Here is a 19,562-nt window from a genome sequence, read left to right on the forward strand (position 1 = left end):
TTTATAACGATAAATATTACTCATTCTTACAAAGTAAAATGCATTGACATGCTATTCTAACAAATAGAAATGTTATAGGCAATCTTAAAGTTATAAAATAGAAGTTAATATCTTCAAAATTTTTAATCTAAGTTCCTTTAAAAAACCCAAAGATATTTCTATAGAACACCAATTATAATTTCTGATTACATAGTATGTGAGACTGTGAAGACATTAATTTTCATTTGTGAATATTCTCTTAAGTAGTTAATGTTTTATGTAACTCATTCTTTGTCCAAATAATTCTGGTTCTTTAAAAAACAAATATTCAACATCATTCAGTTAAGAAACTTAATTGACACCAATTGAGGCAATGACAGCACACAGTCTTTTAGGATGAAATGGCAAGTAGATCAGTGAAGTTTTTCAGCAAAGCTGGACAAGTAGTAGAAGACATATAGCTGAATAGTTCAAAGTTATACTCAAAAGGGAGAGATGTGTTTCTGAAAGAAGCTCAGAAAAGAACTTCTGTAAATGGGACCCACATCTGAAATGTGAAAACGACATGCTGTATTAAGGTTATATCAAGCAAGAATGCACATCTTGGATTAAAATTGATTAAATTATCTTCCCAACTACTGAAATAAACCTATTTACAAAATGATTTCAGTCAACTTATTTTAAAAGAATCATTCTAATTAAAACTGAGGAATCACTCTATTGAGGTACATTCTAGGCATGGTGCAATAGTAAATAAACATGATCCCTGTCCTTGAGGAAGGGAGCTTCTGTTACAACATGGAAAAATCTATCAACAGTCCTGACGAGTCCTCTCCCTGTGACCTCCATCAGCTCAGTAAGTCATTCAAAAGCCAAAGCAGCTGAAAGATATGCCAGGGTCAATTCAAGATTTCACTCCAAATCATAATGATTATCTGCAATTTGTTTAGTAAGGAAGGAGCAAAAAAAGACAATAAAATTAACGTTTGCATAGTGCTTTACAGTCTCAAAGTTTTTTGATATGCATTCTCATTCAATCATCAATCTCCTCAGTAAAGGAGATGCTTTTATTTTTAATATGTGGAAACTGATTTAACAAGGTATAGTGCTTCTGAAAGGTGATGCAAATAGAAGTAGCAAGCTAGGACTTGAACTCAGGCTTTCTGCTTTGAAATCCTGTATTTTTCACTAGTCATGTTAAAAAAGGCCTTGAACAAGTGATATGCCAGGACTCTGAGACAACAGAGAAGCAGCAAGGAAAGAAGAGATGAGCCAAGGCCATTTAAAATGCTCCATTATGGTTCTGATTGGTGGCTAAGAAAAACTAATTCAATTGCAGAGGCTGGCTTGAATAAGAAGAGTCAAAATATCCAAAACAGGGTCAAAAGGGCAGTATATTGGATTTCCAAGCAATATCCCAGTCCTAGAGGGCAATAGAGAAGGATGCAAAGCAGGTTAACCCCATGGAGATAATGACAAGCAGAAAATAGCTCCAAAGATAAATAGGTGCCTAGAATATGTTAAATCTCAAATCTGATGGCCAGTATGACTTAATTCCAAACCAGCCCCTTCCCTATTCCACAGTGCTGGGACTGAGATACCTAATATTCTTTTTTAAGCCTTTGGACAGAACTGGCTCAGAGACTGCAGCAAACCTAAGCCTACAGGCTGGGCTCCTCAGGAGAGAAAACTATGTAAAGTTTTAGAGGGTATTATGGGTTGAATAATATCCTCCCAAAAGATATGTTGAGGTCCGAAACCCAGGTCTATGAATATGACCTTATTTGGAAATAGGAACTTTGAATATGTGATTAGTTAAAATAAAGTCAAACTGGATTAGTGTGGGCCCTAATCCAATAGGACTGCTGTCTTCATAAGAAGAAAATTTGGACACAGACAGGATGAGAATGTCATGTAACAACGGAGGCAGAGATCAAAGTGCTGTAGCTACAAGCAAAGGAATAACAAAGAATACCAAGGATTACCAGCAAATCACCAGAGAAGCTTAGAAGAGACAAAGAAGGATTCTCCCCTACAGGTTTCAGAGGGAGAAGGGCTCTGTTGACACCTTGATTTCGGATATTTAGCCTCCAGAACTGTAAGGTAATACCTTTCTATTTTTTAAACCACCCAGTTTGTGGTAATTCATTACAGCATCCCTAAGAAACTAAGACAAAAGACAACTGGCTGAGAGGGCAATAAAAGGCAAAAGCTGGTAACATCATCCTAACCAAAAAGAAATTTCTAACTGGATTCCAGTGAGGAAACCCATCTCGTTGTTTAAAGTTTACTAAACTTTAGTCATTACTAAAAATTAAAGGTATAGAATATTCTAGATTAGAGATTAAAGAAACTGTATCAGTAGAAGAAATGCCTCAAAAGAGCCACATTCCATCCTCTAAACAAAATGCATATTGTTCAAATGTTGCAATGGATCTAAGTATTTTATATCTTTCACAAAACTATAAATGCAAAGTCCATAACCAAACTCACATTGCAAATTATCTAATCCTATCCTTAAGCACCTACTTTACAAGGCATCTATATATATTACTTTTCTAGTCTCACTACATCCTGTTACTCTTTTCTAGCTGAGCCCTGCTATTCTTGACTGAGAATCTTTTATCATCAATTAAAATCTGATGTGTTTTAGTTATCCTATTTACTAAAGGTGATCAATTTCTACTTATTTAAAATACCCTTAATTTATTTGTTGTAATGCTATATTCCATTTATTTCTTCTTATTAGAGTGCTAACAATGTTTTAGGCACAGAAAGTTGTGTCCAAGACACTTGTCCAAAAGATTCACGTCAAAATCAGAACAGAAAAAAACACATGGCAAGTTTGGGAATGCAGTAAGGTAGACTAACAACATAGTTGAAGGCTGAAGTAGATGAGTTGGGCTGAGCACATTTTAGCAACTCTTAAGATAGTACAGGTGAAAGAAGAAAGAAATCTAAATTGAGTTCACTGCCTTGTATTTTTTTATCTCTATTCTATAGTAAACTACACACAATAAAACTTCCTTGTAAGAGTGGTCAAAAGCTTAATAAAATCAAAAGAAAGATGGCTAATTTTCCACACAAGATTATCTTTAGCCTTTCCATTCCTTATAAAATCCATTAGTTATATAGAAGATTGCTAAGCAGAATGTCATATGCAATTAGGCACCCTATGAATTATTTTTGATGGTTATGGAATAACACAGGGAAGGTTTATTTGAGCCCATGTGCATTTCCGAATTATCATCAGAAATGCATAGTCATTCCTGGTGATGGTGTTGCAATTCTTACGGGCAATATGAATGAAATGGACAAGTTTTTTTCATTCATTCATTCATTCATTCATTCATTCATTCAATAAACATTTACTAATAACCAGGAACTCTGCTAAGCACCAAGAATACCATATGAACAAGACATAGTCCCCATTCTTGAGATGCTTACAATCATTTACACACAAGATATTTGTGGATACACATGCATCAGTCAGCCAAATTTTAGAAGCTGTAAGGCACCTTAAAATGCTAGTAACACACTCCAATTTTATAGTTGATGAAAATAAAGCATAAAGAAGTTAATTAACGTGTCCAAGATTAAATTATTAGTAGCACAACCTGGAACAGAATCCAAGCAAATGAACTTTTTCTGTTTTGACTGGCATCTGCACTTCTCCTTGCAAATCTTAATTCAACATTTGCTGAACTCCTGGCATAAGGCAAAACTTACCTTTCTTGCTAGGAATACAAAGATGAGTGAGGCAGTCTAAACCATCAAATATATTACACTATTAAGGGAAATAAAAATGAAAAAATAATTACAATATGATAATATGATGTAATAAGTGATGTTAAGTGCAAGATGTGAAAGGAACATAAAGGATTGAGTAACTCAGCTTATTAGAAAGATGGGATATGGGGATGGCAGGATAGGTTTGACTGAGGTGTTACGTGAGGTGGACCTTGAAGGACGAGTTAGAAATTTCCAGGGAGATACTGAAGGTAAGAACATGCCAAACAGAGGGACAAGCACAGATATATGGAAAAACACAGTGGGTTCAAATAAACATAAGTAGTTTTATGTTGAAGAAAAGCATAAAGGATGATTATAGGAAACACCATTTGTGGCAGTTTGAGATTATTAATGAATTCCAAAAAGAGATAATAGATTATGTTTGTAAACTAGTCTGTTCCTCCGGGCATGAGAACCCTTTGATTATATTAGATTCAGCTGAGAAGTCTGATTAAATTATGTTAAGGTTAGGGCTTTGATTCAACCACATCTATAGAGTCAACTCAGTGCTGAGTCCTAGCCCCCTTAGTGGGTTGATAAAACAGACTCTCACACAGAAGCAGACACACAAAGAACAACACAGAGGAAGAGAGAAAGCTCATTAGACACAGCAGAATCCCCGGGAAGAGATAGGCCTGATAGTCTACAGATGACCTTGTAGAGAGAATAGAGCAGCTGAGCCCAGAAAGAAATAAGCCCTGGGGAGAAAGATGAGTCTTATGCCATCCTACAGCTGAGACTGAAAGAAGCTGGGACCACAGAGCCTTAAGAGGAAGAAGGAAGGCTGAACTCTCACAGACACTGCCCACCATCTTGCTCCAACAAGTGGCCAATGACTTTGGGTGAGAAAGTACCTCTTATGGTACCTTGAGTTGGTCTCTTTAGGGCCTTGTGACTGTAAGCTTCTACCCCAAATAAATACCCTTTATAAAAGCCAACAGAGTTCTGGTACTTTGCAGAACCAGACTGCAGCTGACTAATATACCATTAGAAAGGTATGTAGGGGCCTGAGACAGAAGACATTGCATAACATACTAAGACGACTGAATTCTGTGAGTCTTTCCACCTCTTTATTTCATGAACTGTATTATTTCTTCCTAACCAGTGCATAGCAGTATCTCAATGAGATTCCTGCATAGGCCATAAAGCAGTTATGCTCATGACTCTGAACTATGTGGCCCTCTCTTGGGATATTTCCTAACAACTCTGCCATTTCTAATCTGAAGATCCCCTTGTGACACTTAAAGGAATGGGAAAAAGATACTTCAGGGAGGCTTCCAAATTAATAAAGTTCTTTGAGATTTAATGAAAGCCTATTATCTTGAGTGAATTTTCCTACTAAAACTTTTTAGTCTAGATCTGCACCAATATGGTAGAGCTAGTTCGAATTGAGATGTAATGTAATTGTAAAATACACACTGGATGTCAAAGACTTAGTATGAAAAAAGAATGTAAAATACCTCAGTAATTTTGTATACTGATTACATGATGAAATTATATATATTGTGCTAATTATACATTATTAATATTTACTTTACCTGCTTTTTTTAATTAATGTGGCTACTAGAAAATTTTAAATTAAATTTGTAGCTTGCATTATATTCCTATTAAACAGGGATGGTACAGAGTATATACCATGATTGACTTCTGAAGATCTGATTAAACAAATGAGCTAATGTCAATCTCCCTAACAATCATTCATAAATTTAGGAGAAAAAGGAAAGGTATACATGGGTATTGTAATGGATTATGAGGGTATTTATTTAACAACCATCTCAAAGTTAGAAATCTAAAGAAAATAAATAAATAAGAATTTGTCTCCAAAGTAACCAGAGAAAAAGAGAGTTCCAAAGCTTGATAAACTGTTGCCATTTTTTAAGAATAAATAATCCTAATACTGAGAAGGACAACTGAGTTAAATAATCTTAGCTCCAATATTCTTTCAATACCCACCAAACTTCCTTTTGCAATTTCCCAAGTCATATTATTTTCCAAGTTATACATCTTGTTCTGGATGGTCCTGGTGCTTGCCAATATGAAGAACTTTTCTACATCAAACCAGGAACCTTAGTAAACCCCCCAGCCCAGTTGTTATTGTTTATTAAATTAAGAATTTAGACCTTTGTAAAATGAATGAAGTACTGATACATGCTACGACATGGATGAACCTCAAAAATATTATGCTAAGTGAAAGAAGCCAGGCACAGAAGGACAAATATTAAATGATTACATGTATATGAAATATCTAGAATAGGAAAATTCATAGACAGAAAGTAAATTACAGGTGACCAAGGACTAGAGAGAGGGAGAAATGGGAATTATTGTTTAAGAGGTGCAGAGTTTCTGTTTTGGGTGATGAAAAGTTTTGGTAATAGATGGTGGTGATGGTAGAACATTGTAAGAGTAATTAATGCCACTAAATTGTACACTTAAAAATGGTTAAAATGTTAAAATGGCTAATTTTATGTTATATTTATGTTACCACAATATACATACATACATAAATAAAACGTGGACCTTTAAATATGCTACCCTCCAGAAAGGAAATACTCTATTGAAACCTGGATACAAAAGCACTTTTATATTCCGGCAATTCCACTCCAATGTATTTCTCCCAAAAGAAATGACAAATCTATGTCCATTAAAAAAACTGATACATTCCTTGCAACTTTATTCATATTAGCCAAAACAGTTCATCACAAATGAATGGATAAACAAATCATGATATTCAGTGGAATATTACTAAACTATAAAAAATAATGAAGTATTCATATATGCAACAATAGGGAAGAATCTCAAAAATTTATGCTGAGTGAAAGCACAGGAGTACATAACGTACAATTCCATTTATAAACTAATCTACAATGATAGAAATCAGAACAGTTGCTGCCTGGGGTGGAAGCTGGGAGTTTAGAATAACTGCAAAGGGCGTGACGGAATTTTCTGAGGAGATGACAATGTTCTATTTCTTGATTGGAGTGGTGGTTACACAGGTTACATTTACCATCCCCCAAAAAGCACTGACATGTACACTTAAAATGTGTGAATTTTACTGTATATAAATTATATTTCAATAAAGTTGATCATGGAAGGAAGGAAAGGAGTAAAGAAGGAAGACAGAGAAAGAAGCCACAGGTCAAGAGCAGAAGAGCACAGCATGAAAGAGCTTTGTTCAACATCTGGAAGGCAACCTCAAAGATGAACAGGAGAACTGGAAATAGAAATGCATTTACACAGAACCCCAAGAGGCCTTCTAAGAGAAGAATCAGAAATTCTAAATCTAGGGATAAAGCCATGTATAGAACAAGAGAGGGCTGCCAGACTCTGGAGACAAGAACAAATCAGGCAGGTCGAACAAGCATACCCAAAGCATGCTGCTTAATGGATTGATGGCAACCTAAGGTAAGTTTTTTAATGACTTAACATTCTGTCCTTGGTGCTGATAACTTTATCAATGACCTAGATGAAGCAGCTGAGAGGAAGAGATAACAAATAAGATACATGATACAAGTAGAGACAAAAATTAAATCTCCAGCTATAGTAATGGCATGAATGTAAGTTAAAAGTATAGTTGGGCATCTGAGTCTTCAAAATTAATACATAACAGGCAAAAATGTGGCTTAGCAACAGCACGTATTATTTAAAAGACTGAAGGAATTTGTGTAGCAAAAAACTAAAAATGAACCACAAATAGGGTGTGGCTGCCCCATGCCAAAAAAAAAAAAAAATATCAGGCTTAGCTACATCAGTATCTAAAGATAAAGATAATCACCCCCAAAATCTGAAGAAAAAGATTATTTTGTACTGAACATATCAAATCAAGAGAAGTGTGTTCTGTTCTGGGTGCCAAACTTTAAGGAGTAACATAAAAGAACAGAGCATGTTCAGAGGACAGCACACAAAATAACAGGACTTAAAACCATGTTACATGAAGAATGACTGAATGAACTGATACTACTTAACTGAGGAAGAGACTTTCCAGGGAACATGATAAGTATCTTTAAATAGTTGAAGGCCTAGCATGCAGAAAAGGACTTACATTTATTTAGCCCCAATGGGCATAACTTAGATTTCTATTCCTTCTTGAAACTGATTAGAATTGGTGATACAAAAAGATGGGTAGTTTCATCAAGTCTCCCTAAAATGGAAATGAGCTAGAACATTGCATGGTCTTTTGTGGTCCACTTTTACAACACTTGATTACAAATATATGTTTACAGAAGAGAAAATCCAAATGGTCAATAAATCTATAAAAATCCACCAATCACACTAGTTATCAGAGAAATGCAAATTAAAACAACAGTCTTCAGACTTGCAAAAAAAATTTTAAGTCTGACAATACCAAATGTTAGTGAGGATACTGGGAAATGAGAAAGAGGACAGTAAAACTACTTTGGACAGCAATTTGGCAATATCTGTAAAGTTAAAGATGCTCATAGCTTTTGACCCATAGGTTTTGACTCCTAAACATACTCTAGAATTGCACTGTTCAATATGGTACCACTAGCCACACTGAACATTTGAAATGTGGCTATCCCAAAATGAGATGTGCTGTAAGTCTAAAATACACACCAGACTTCAAAGACTTTGTACGAAAAAGAGTGTAAAATACCTCATTAATTTTTATATCATTGCATGTTGAACTAAATAAATTAATATTATTAAAATTAGTTTCATCAGTTTATTTGAAACTTTTCTCATGTGGCCACTAGGAAATATAAAATTACTTAATGGTGTTCACTCTAAATTTCAATTGTACGGCATTGCCCTAGACCATCAACAAATAGTTACTCGAGAAATTAATTTAATGGGTCACAACCAGAACTGTTTTTTAATGAAAAAGAACAGAATAGAAAATTTCATAATGCACTGCATGTAGTAAGGTTAAAAATGGTTTCATTAAACTTTTGGTACATTATGTGTATACTGGGTCATGATGTAAAATATATTTTTTGGAGATGGTCAAAAATGTTTCAAAGATATTGCAAAACCCTCAAACGCCATGTTCATTGTGGTTTTGTATGTAATAGCAAATATTTGAAACAATTCATATGACCAACAAGGGGATATTGGAAAAATAAGTTGTGGTACATTTACATTCAAAGTAATACTAATCAGCAGTGGAAAGAATGAACTAGAGATACAATTATCCATATGGGTAAATATCCAAAGAATAATGCTGAGCAAAAAGGGACAAATTCCAGAAAAAGTCAAACAACATGATACAATTTATAAAAAGTTTTAAAAGAATAAAAAATAGTAAATGTAATCTTTTAGCTGTTTGAAACAATGAAATATCTGAAGCATATGGCAAAGGAAAAGATTTGACAAAGCTCAGTGGTAGGCCCATGGGTGTTCATTATATTATTCTCTTTACTTTTCTGTGTGCTTCAAATATTTATATAAATACAAGGTCTCAGGAAGTGGATGTGGCTTAAGCGATTGGGTTCCCACCTACCATGTGGGAGGTCCCGGATTTGGTTTCCAGTGCCTCCTGGAGAAGGCAAGCTGGTGTGACCAGCAGGTGCAGTGAGCTGGTGCAGCAAGACGATGTAACAAAGAGACAAAGAGGAAAGGCAAAGAGACACAATAAACCAGGGAGCTGAGGTGGCTCAAGTGATAGAGCGCCTCTTTCGCATATGTAAGAAAGAATATGAACAGACACAGAGAGCAGACAGCAAACGGACACAGAGAAGAGACAGCGACCACAAACAATGAGGCGGGGGTGGGGAGATAAATAAATCCTTAAAAATAAATAAATACAAGGTCTCAAATATCATTTACTTAAAAGTTATAATCTTGATTCTGTATACCTTTAAAATACTATATCCTAAATTAAAACCGAACGTAAATGGTAGTGGGCTCCGTTGCTGACAAGCATTAACAAAATATTGACCTAAACGTTTCTAAATCATAGATTTGTAGCTTCCCTGGTTATAACATATGTAATTATTATATGAATGTGAATGTACCACAGGTCTAATGTCCCCAGAAACAAAGTAAGTGCCATAAACTTTCCCAAAGCTGGCATGGATGGGAAATCTGGAGTTCAGGTCAATCAAATTGCTTTTGTTTACTAAGAATTTCCGTAAGTATCAACATGGATTACCAATTTTCAAAAGAATCAAAATACAAAAAAGACACTTAACCCTAAAATTACACAGGATATAACTTATTTTTTACTAATGATTATAAAAAGGCACTTCAGGATCTTGCAATAATTTTTATATGTACTTTTATACAATAGATTTCTATGGATAAATTTCAGATTAAACCAGTTTTATTTCCCATACTATAAAAATCCAGTAAAAAACAAGTTATGAATTGTGAATTCTGTTTCCCTCCACTATCTCATAAATGGACTCCAGTGTCAAACATCTTCATTGTTTTTCCGGTACATAATTGAGAAAATCTGCAGAGATAAAAACTGATCTCCAAAGAGATAAAAATTGGATACAATATATTTAGAAGATCTAAAACAAGGCACAAGGAAAGGTAACCAGAGAGACAGGGTCTGAAAGGATTCCACCCACCATTACTGCATTGCTAGTTTGGAATATGGAGAAAGGGGACTTAGTTTGACAGAGCTACTATCACAAATACCATAGAATGGGTTGGCTTAAATAATGGGAATTACTGTCTTATGGTTTCAGAGGCTAGAAGGCTTGCTTCCTCTCAGGTGGGTAGGATCTGAGGCTATCTTGCCACAATCCTTGAGGTTTCCTAGCTTGCATCTCTGCCTCTGTCACAACGCAATGTCCTTTCCTTTCTCCTGTCTATTCCCATTTCTTCTGACTTCAGGCTTCTTGCTCCAACCTGTCACTTTCTTTTTATAATGCCTCCAGGTAAACTGGATAAAGACCCACCCTGATTCAATTCACCATGTCTTACTAAAATTAACATCATCAGAATGTCCTATTTACAATGACTCTACACACAAAATTAAGAACAAGCATTTGTTGGGGTACATAATTTAATATACCATGGGTTCCACGAAAAAAGGAATGAGGGAAGTGGATTTGGCCCAACTGATAGGGCATCCGCCTACCACATGGGAGGATGGATAGGGCATCCACTAACCACATGGGAGGTCCAAGGTTCAAACCCAGGGCCTCCTTACCTGTGTGATGAGCTGGCCCACACGCAGTACTGATGCGCACAAGGAGTGCCGTGCCGTGCAGGAGTGTCCTCCGCATAGGGGAGCCCCACGTGCAAGGAGTGCGCCCCATAAGGCGTGCCGCCCAGCATGAAAAAAGTGCAGCCAGCCCAGGAATGATACCGCACACATGGAGAGCTGATGCAGCAAGATGATGCAACAAAAACAAGACACAGATTCCGGGTGGCGCTGACAAGAATAAAAAACCGGACACAGAAGAACACACATGCCGAGGGATTACTACCAATTACCAGCTGATGATGTAACTAGAAAACAACCTTGAATAAAAGGGTCAACTCAGATCAGCAGAATATCTCAGCCTACATGAAATATCAGGTGTTAAAAATGTCTTTATAGACCTTGAATAAAAGGGGGAAATGGAAAGGACAAATGAGTTTATATGGCTATGGGTCTCCAAAAAAGAGTCGGGAGGTCATCAGAGGGGTGATGCTTATGCACACCTCAGCAGGGTCCCAGAGTCAGCCAAAGTAGATACAAGCCCAGGTATTGATTCTTCTGAGGGCTACAGAGACCCACAGGTTCTATGGTCTTGGCAGATGAAGTTCAGTGCCATGTCAGTTGGCCCTACTTTGGAGTTTGTGTTCATGAGTGTGATGGAGTTGAACTCAGATGTGATCTTTGTTCACAAGCCTCTCGTGTTACTTTTACCAGACCTGTGGTTGGAACTGGCGTTTGATGTATGCTCAGGAGACCTGAATCTCTGGACTGTCCATTTGATAGCCAGACCCTGAGCCTCAACAGACCTGCAACTCCTACCCTCTGGTTTATTGGACTTATTCCAGCCAGCTAACAGGGAGGTGAAGAAGGTCAACTACCACACCAGGGAACCGAGAGTCCCTACAACTGCAAGCAGGAGAATTGTATCCATCATCCATGTGGAATCTAAGCCCCCTCTCAATGTAGAGGTGGAGTGGACATAACCATTCCAGGTTCCACAGGATGGAGGAATAGAGTATGGATTAGAATGGACTTACTGATATTCTATTCATGAACTATTGTGATTAGTAATGGAAGAAAATGTAGCATTGATGTGGAGAAAATGGCCACAGTAGCTGCTGAGGGTAGGGAGAGGGAAGAAGAGATATGATGTGGAGGCATTTTCAGGACTTGGAGTTGTCCTGAGTGGTACCGCAGGGACAGACGCTGGACATTGTATGTTCTGCCATGGCCCACTGGGTGGACTGGGGGAGAGTGTAAACTACAATGTAAACCATTGTCCATGTGGTGCAGCAGTGCTCCAAAATGTATTCACCAAATGCAATGAATGTGCCACGATGATGAAAGAGGTTGTTGATGTGGGACGAGTGGGGTGAGGGGTTGGGGGCTATATGGGGAGCTCATATTTTTTTTAATGTAACATTAAAATAAATAAATAAAGACAAAAAAATGTAAAAAAAAAAAAGAACACACAGTGAATGGACACAGAGAGCAGACAACTGGGGGAGGCGCAGGGAAGGGGAGAGAAATAAATAAATAAATCTTAAAAAAAAAAAAAGGAATGAGGGTGGCCTCTAGAAGCTTAAAATGGCTCTAAACTGGCAGTCAGTAAGGAAATAAAGAACTTATTACTGAAGCTGCAACATCCTGAATAAGCAAGTAAGCAATTCTCCCTTGGAGCCTTGAGAAAGTATTGCAACCTGGCAGAAACCTTGATTTTCATCCATTGAGACTTGTGTCAGATTTATGATATACAGAAGTATAAGATGGTAATGTTTTCTTGTAATTAAGTCTCTAAGTTTGTGGTCCTTAGTTATGGCAGCAATAGAAAAATATGTCCTGCCCAAACTGAAACAATGACATTGCCTTCAAAGCCTTCTTAAAAATAGTCAGATATGGTAAATTATTCACTGGTAAATATTTAATCACTGGCTCTATGGAAAATGTAAACATGGACATATATATTTTTATTTTTAAATTTACTGATAAAAAGGAGATGTAGCACATAATATACAAATAATAGCAAAATATATTTCTAATTGAAAATTCCATATAGGCAGTTGGTATACACACAATAATTTCTGTTGTATAAATATTCTCACCATGGCTCATTTCAAGTAACCAAAGTCACATTTTGAATGTGGAGCTGGGAAGAGATGTGTGGTAATCACAGAGGTATGATAGATGTAAATAAAGTCAAGAGTATGGATAATTCTAAAAATGTAGTAACATATTTAGGAAATGATGAGCTTTGCATGTTTATTCCCTCTGTTTTAATATTATTCATATAAATGTAAATTTACATCATTTATTTTTAATAGTGGCTGTGTTTAACTCAAAAAATACAAAAAAATTAAAAATTGGCTCTCACAAGCTGAAGCAGGCCAGCTCCATCATACCATAATATGATTTGTAGGTCACTGGGGTATTAAAACATTTCATGTATGTAATACAGTATAGTTTCCCTTTATATTATATTATGTTCTCTTAGAGTCTTTAATCTAGTAAGAAGGTTTAGAGAACCGAACCACTTTCTTGAGCAAATAAGTGTATGATTAGGTGTAAATCATAGCAAGCAAACCTCTAGAAAACCATGTTGTTTTAGCAACTGAGAATATTTCCCCTATGTATTCATTTCTCTTGATATAGATCACAAAATTGCTCATACCTTGGGTAGATTAAATTGAGAACATTAACATAGAGAATCCTGCACTTCTGCCATAGTGAATTGTGGGAAGAGAAAGAGAGTAAGAAAGTAACAGTATTTCTACTTTTACAGTGGAATCCTCACCAGGCATGATATGATAGAAGCATGCATATGGGGGACTAGTAACGTAAATCTCTCAGTGTACTATAGAGAATTGGCAAGATTTTAGTTGAAACCAGATTCTGACTATCCCAAATATTGTGAAGTGCAATATGCTAGTTTTGGTAGCAGAAGATTTCTGAACATTTGAGCTTAGGAAAGAGCTCTTGATTCCCTAAGATTTATGTGTGCTGAAATGATACATAAATTGCCACATCCCTATGCTTAGAAATAGAGGTCAAAGAGGTTGGTAGACTTTCAGAAAACAGAAACTGTAACAATCATAGACTCATATACTGGGTTTAAAAATCAGTAAGAATGCCTCTTAAGCCCAAAAGACATATTGGACTAATGTGGTCACCAGTGAAAAGAGATTTGTCCATTCTTTCTACCACAGAAACCAGAAAGGTTACAATAAGACCTGCATGAAACTGTGGCCCAATTACCCCACTCCTCCCACAAAGTAATATAACCAAAGCATAAACATATACCATACCACTGTTCTGGAGAATTGTTGGGGAGAAAGCATCTGAAAGCCTGTGCTACCAAGAGACTTTAAAAATAACTGGTATTGGGAAACGGACTTGGCCCAGCGGTTAGGGCGTCCATCTACCACATGGGAGGTCTGCAGTTCAAACCCCGGGCCTCCTTGACCCGTGTGCAGCTGGCCCATGCGCAGTGCTGACCCGCGCAAGAAGTGCCCTGCCACGCACAGGTGTCCCCCCGTAGGGGAGCCCCACGCGCAAGGAGTCCCCCCGTAAGGAGAGCCCCCCAGCGCGAAAAGAAAGTGCAGCCTACCCAGGAATGGCGCCGCCCACACTTCCCGGGCCGCTGAGGACAACAGAAGCGTACAAAGAAACAAGACGCAGCAAATAGACACAGAGAACAGACAACGGGGGGGGGGGGGGGGGGATTAAATAAATAAATCTTTTAAAAAATAAATAAATAAATAACTGGTATTGAATGAGACTTGAATTTACTGTATTGAATGAAATTTTGTTCTCTCTACAACCCAGCATGGTGAGGGCTTATAATGAAGAACAGATTAATTATGTAAAGTAAATAAACTATGAATGGGTATAATGGAATTATATTTGCTACCTGGATAAATCCAATAGTAATCAGCACTAACTATGTAAAAATTCCTCAAGAAGTGTTACACACACACTCTTCCTCTTCTTTTATATTATTAAATAAAATACTGTCTGGTCAACTTGCATCCAGTATATCTCTGAAATCTGTCTATTCATCTCCACAGCTTCTACCCACATTCAAGTCACTACCATCCCCAACCTCTGACACATCAGTAGCCAATGAAAAGGCCACCTTATGTTCAGTTTAAAAAAAAAAATGTAACAGATTTACTGAGACAAATTATACCCATCAGTGATTTTTTTTGAAGACTCATGAAAAGTTTTATTCATTTTAGTTAAGCAAGATTTGTGAAACAAATGAGTTTGTAAGTGCTAAAGCATATCAATTTTGGGAGCCAGGGTGTGCCTTTAGTTCTTGTCACCCAGGTTCCTTCATGATGTTATATTTCTGGTATTAAAATTGGGATCCCAGTAGCAATAAATATGTGACAAGCGAGGACTCTGAAAACAGCAATGACAAATCCATCCGTGATTTTTAGAACAGCATATCTGTGCATCAACAATCAATTTTAGAAGGTTTTTTGAGCTCAAGAAGAAATCCTAGACTAGGAGGCACTCCCCAGTTTCCCTCAATTCAACCAGCCCCAGGAAACTGTCCTTACAAATTTCCTTACAATGGACTTATAATATAAACAGAATCATACACGATGTGGACTTTTGTGCCTGGCTTCTTTCACACAGCATAATTCTTCAAGGCCACTCATGTTACAGCATGTACAAATACTTCATTTCTTTTATTGTCAAATAATAGTCTATTGCATAAATATGCCACATTTTCTTTTATCTATTCGTCAATTGATGGACACCTGAGTTGTTTCCACATTTTGGTCCTTAATGATGCTGCTGCTATAAACAATTGTGTATACATTTTTGCATGGACACATGTTTTCACTTCTCATAAGTATATCCTAGAAGTGGAATCCTTGGATCCTATGGAAAACTCTATGTTTACCTTTTCAAGGAACAGCCAGACAGTTTTCCGAACTGGCTGTAGCATTTGTCATTCTCACCAGTAGTGAGAGTCCCCAAACAAACAAACAAACAAGGCAGCAAACAGCTTGGCATTCTCTTTACTACCATGTGAAGCTATGTACCTTTAAAGTCCATGAAACGAAAATCAACGTCATCCATTTTAAAATCTCTGGCTCAGGCCTATGAAATAAGAAAATATTTTAATAATCTTTTCTTTATCATCTAGTTTCTCCATCAATTTCTTTACAGTCAAAATCTTCGTGTTACTTGTTATCTAAAGGGAAAAAAGGTTGGGGAAATTTAAAATTCCAGAACATGCAGCTAACGAGTACAGGGCCAAGCTGGTGCGTGACAAAAAAGGGGCCGGGAGGAGATTAGGAACTCCTCTAGTTCTCCCGGAGAACTGGCGACTTCCTTACCATCAGTCTGCCCAGCAACATGGGAAACGGGGCTCCAAGAGTACCCTGTGGTTGGTTTAGCTAGTTCTCATTGCCTCCTTCTAATTGGTTCAAAATCCCCTGCCCATTAATGCCCATACAGTCAAAGCATCCAATCACTCACCGTCCTTTTTCCCGCTCTCGAAGACCCAGCTAGTGCCTTCAGCTTTCCACCGCCAACGGTCATCAACTGTCCGCTTCAGCTGAATCTAGCTGCAATGAAATTTAGGTCCGTCATATCCAAATTACCGTAATTATTATCTCCTGCTCTCAGTGGTCCAGTACCGCCTCCCATACTACAACCTAGTAAAAAAAAAAATCACTGCCTCTGCCCTTCTCCCTTCACCTAAGAGTCAGCCATTAGCAGCTCGTTACGCCAAAGTCATTGCCTCACAGCCGTTCTTTAAAAAGTGTTAGGCTAGTGGCCACTTTGCAAGTTATAAACCACCCAACTAACTTGTGCCTGAATCCTTCTTGCCCACTAAATCACTCACCTCACACAGGGGCCACAGTACCTGTCTTCATCCACACTGCCCGACTACGCTCAGAAGACTCCTCCCCCCATAGTGACGTCAAGAAAAGGCCACTCCTGATTGGCCTAGGCCCTCTATAGCAGAATCCGTGCCTTGTGGTACTAGAGATGCAGTTCAGAGGGCCAGAGAGAGAATTATTACTGAGAGTAAGCAAGTATGATAATACAATTAACATAGGTGAGTGCGGAAAGCAAGGATTCCAGGAAGGAGGAGAGCAGACCTTTGTGGTGAGGCACGGGGGCGCATGGAGGGGAGAGTCTTAAAGAAAATAGACGAGTTGACTATGTTGCCCTCCGGATATTGAAGAGGGGCAAAGGTAAGAAATATGAGAAGTTGAGGAGACTGAAAAACCCTTTAGTTCCAAGACATGTTTCTGGTGCCCTGCCCTGGCCAAATCTGAAGGAAACCACATAATACCCCTCTCCTTGCATGCTCACAGCAAGGTCATATGTTCCACCCATCTTCAAACAAACGGTTTGGGGGATGAGGATGGAATATATAGGTAAAATGTTTGATTCCAGCTAAATAATGGGTGATGTTTGCAGCCAAGAATTTGGCCTCTAGTGAAACCTCCACTCAGAGACACCAGACGCTGAATGTATTCAGGCAGATGCCTCCAGATTTGGAGACGAATCCAAAATCAAAACACTAGTAAGTCTCCCACTTCTTCCTTCACACACCCTCTTTTAAACCTTGTGCACTTCAGTCAGACCAGATGTGGAGCTGGCTGACAAGATGAATAAGAAAGATTGCAACTTCCATTCTGGGAACACAGAGTTCCCTCCTGACCCTTGGAGTCTCAGAGTCAGTCATTATATATCATGAAAAGTATGGGGGTGTCTAAAAATATTTTTTTCCTTATTCAAAATTTTCTGCGTCCAGATCATATAGTAGAATGAAGAGAAAAGGGAAAACTGAGAAAGTACTGCTTTAACTCCTTTCTCAGCTTGCAATTTAATGTCTTCATTTCATAATCCTAGATTGCTAAATTAGGAGAAGTCTGATGAAAGGGGCAGTAGATTATCCCATAGTTGACTGAATTCCCATACAACATATACTGTGACTTTGTGCTAGCTACTTTCAGAATCCTAGTGCCTTGATTTCTTCATCTGTAAAATGGAATTAAAGTAGTTCTGACTTTCTGGTTCAATGAAATAATGTACTTAAAGCATATAGAACAGTGGTTGGCATATGGTAGGCACATAACAAATCTAAGTTTCCATTATCATTCACACTTATCTGGTTGGCATACTGAGGGCTCCCAACTTCTACCATTCAACCCAGGCCTCTATTGCACCATAATTTCTTTGTTCATGAATGAATAGGTGAACAAAGTGATAATCAGACCTCAGCTCTCAAGCCCACAGTGGCCCTTTTACATGTAACTTAGACCTCTTAGTGATTAATAATGCTCATAGTAGAATGAACATTATCTTACTCAAGATTATACCACCACACCAGGGAACCAAGAGTGCTTACAACTTCAAGCAGGAGAATTGCATTCATCATTCACGTGGGATCTAAGCCCCCTCTCAATATAGAGGTGGAGTGGACATCAACATCCCAGGATCCACAGGATGGAGGAATAAAATATGGATTAGAGTGGACTTACTGATATTCCCCTATAGAACTATTGTGACTAATAATGGACGAAATTGTAACACTGATGTGGAGAAAGTGGACATGGTCATTGTTGAAGGCAGGGAGAGGGAAGAAGAGATATGATGTGGAGGCATTTTCAGGACTTGGAGTTGTCCTGAGTGGTACTGCAGGGACAGATGCTGGACATTGTATGTTCTGCCATGGCCCACTGGGTGGACTGGGGGAGAGTGTAAACTACAATGTAAACCATTATCCATGTGGTGCAGCAGTGCTCCAAAATGTATTCACCAAATGCAATGAATGTGCCACGATGATGAAAGAGGTTGTTGATGTGGGAGGAGTGGGGAGTTAGGGTGTGGGGTATGCGGGAACCTCATTTTTTTGTTTAAGATTTATTTATTTATTTATTTTTCTCCCCTCCCCGCCCCACCCCAGTTGTCTGTTCTCTGTGTCTATTTGCTGCGTCTTCTTTGTCCGCTTCTGTTGTTGTCAATGGCATGGGAATCTGTGTTTCTTTTTGTTGCATCATCTTGTTGTGTCATCTCTGCGTGTGCACGGCACCATTCCTGGGCAGGCTGTACTTTCTTTTGCGCTGGGCGACTCTCCTTATGGGGCGCACTCCTTGCACGTGGGGCTCCCCTATGCGGGGGACACCCCTGCGTGGCACTCCTTGCGCACATCAGCACTGCACGTGGGACAGCTCCACACGGATCAAGGAGGCCCAGGGTTTGAACCGCGGACCTCCTATATGGTAGACAGACGCCCTAACCACTGGGCCAAGTCCACCGCCTTATATTTTTTTAATGTAACTTTTTTTGTGATCTATGTATCTTCAAAAAATACAATTTAAAAAATGATGGGGGTGGGAGGGGTGGGAAGTAGGATATATGGGAACATCTTATGAGATTTTTTTTTGTTTTTTGTTTTTTATGATCTCTTTATTTTATTTATTTATCTCTCTTTTTTAAAATGTTACATTTAATTCTCCTGCTTGCAGTTGTTGGCACACTTGGTTCCCTGGTGTGGTGGTTGACCTTCTTCACCTCCCTGTTAGCTGACCTGGGTAAGTCCAATGAATCAGAGAGTAGGAGTTGTAAATCTGCTGAGGCTCAGGGCCCAGCTGGCACATGGACAGTCCAGAGATTCAGGTCTCCTGAGTATACACCAACCCTA

The 19,562-nt window shown here is 38.1% G+C and overlaps 1 protein-coding gene across 1 annotated transcript in view; it reads right to left on the reverse strand.

The window, feature by feature from the left end:
* Window positions 1–16,403, reverse strand: part of TEX11 (testis expressed 11) — a 546,877-nt gene extending 530,474 nt beyond the window's left edge. Inside the window, exons 1-2 of the mRNA XM_058291673.2 lie at window positions 16,379–16,403; window positions 15,940–15,997 (exon numbers count right to left, since the gene is read on the reverse strand). Of these exons, the coding sequence (XP_058147656.1) occupies window positions 15,940–15,976 (37 nt within the window). The 5' untranslated portion in view covers window positions 15,977–15,997; window positions 16,379–16,403. The remainder of the gene's footprint in view (window positions 1–15,939; window positions 15,998–16,378) is intronic.
* Window positions 16,404–19,562: the final 3,159 nt, after the last annotated feature.

The sequence above is a fragment of the Dasypus novemcinctus genome, chromosome X (assembly GCF_030445035.2).
Source record: "Dasypus novemcinctus isolate mDasNov1 chromosome X, mDasNov1.1.hap2, whole genome shotgun sequence".
Taxonomy (NCBI): domain Eukaryota; kingdom Metazoa; phylum Chordata; class Mammalia; order Cingulata; family Dasypodidae; genus Dasypus; species Dasypus novemcinctus.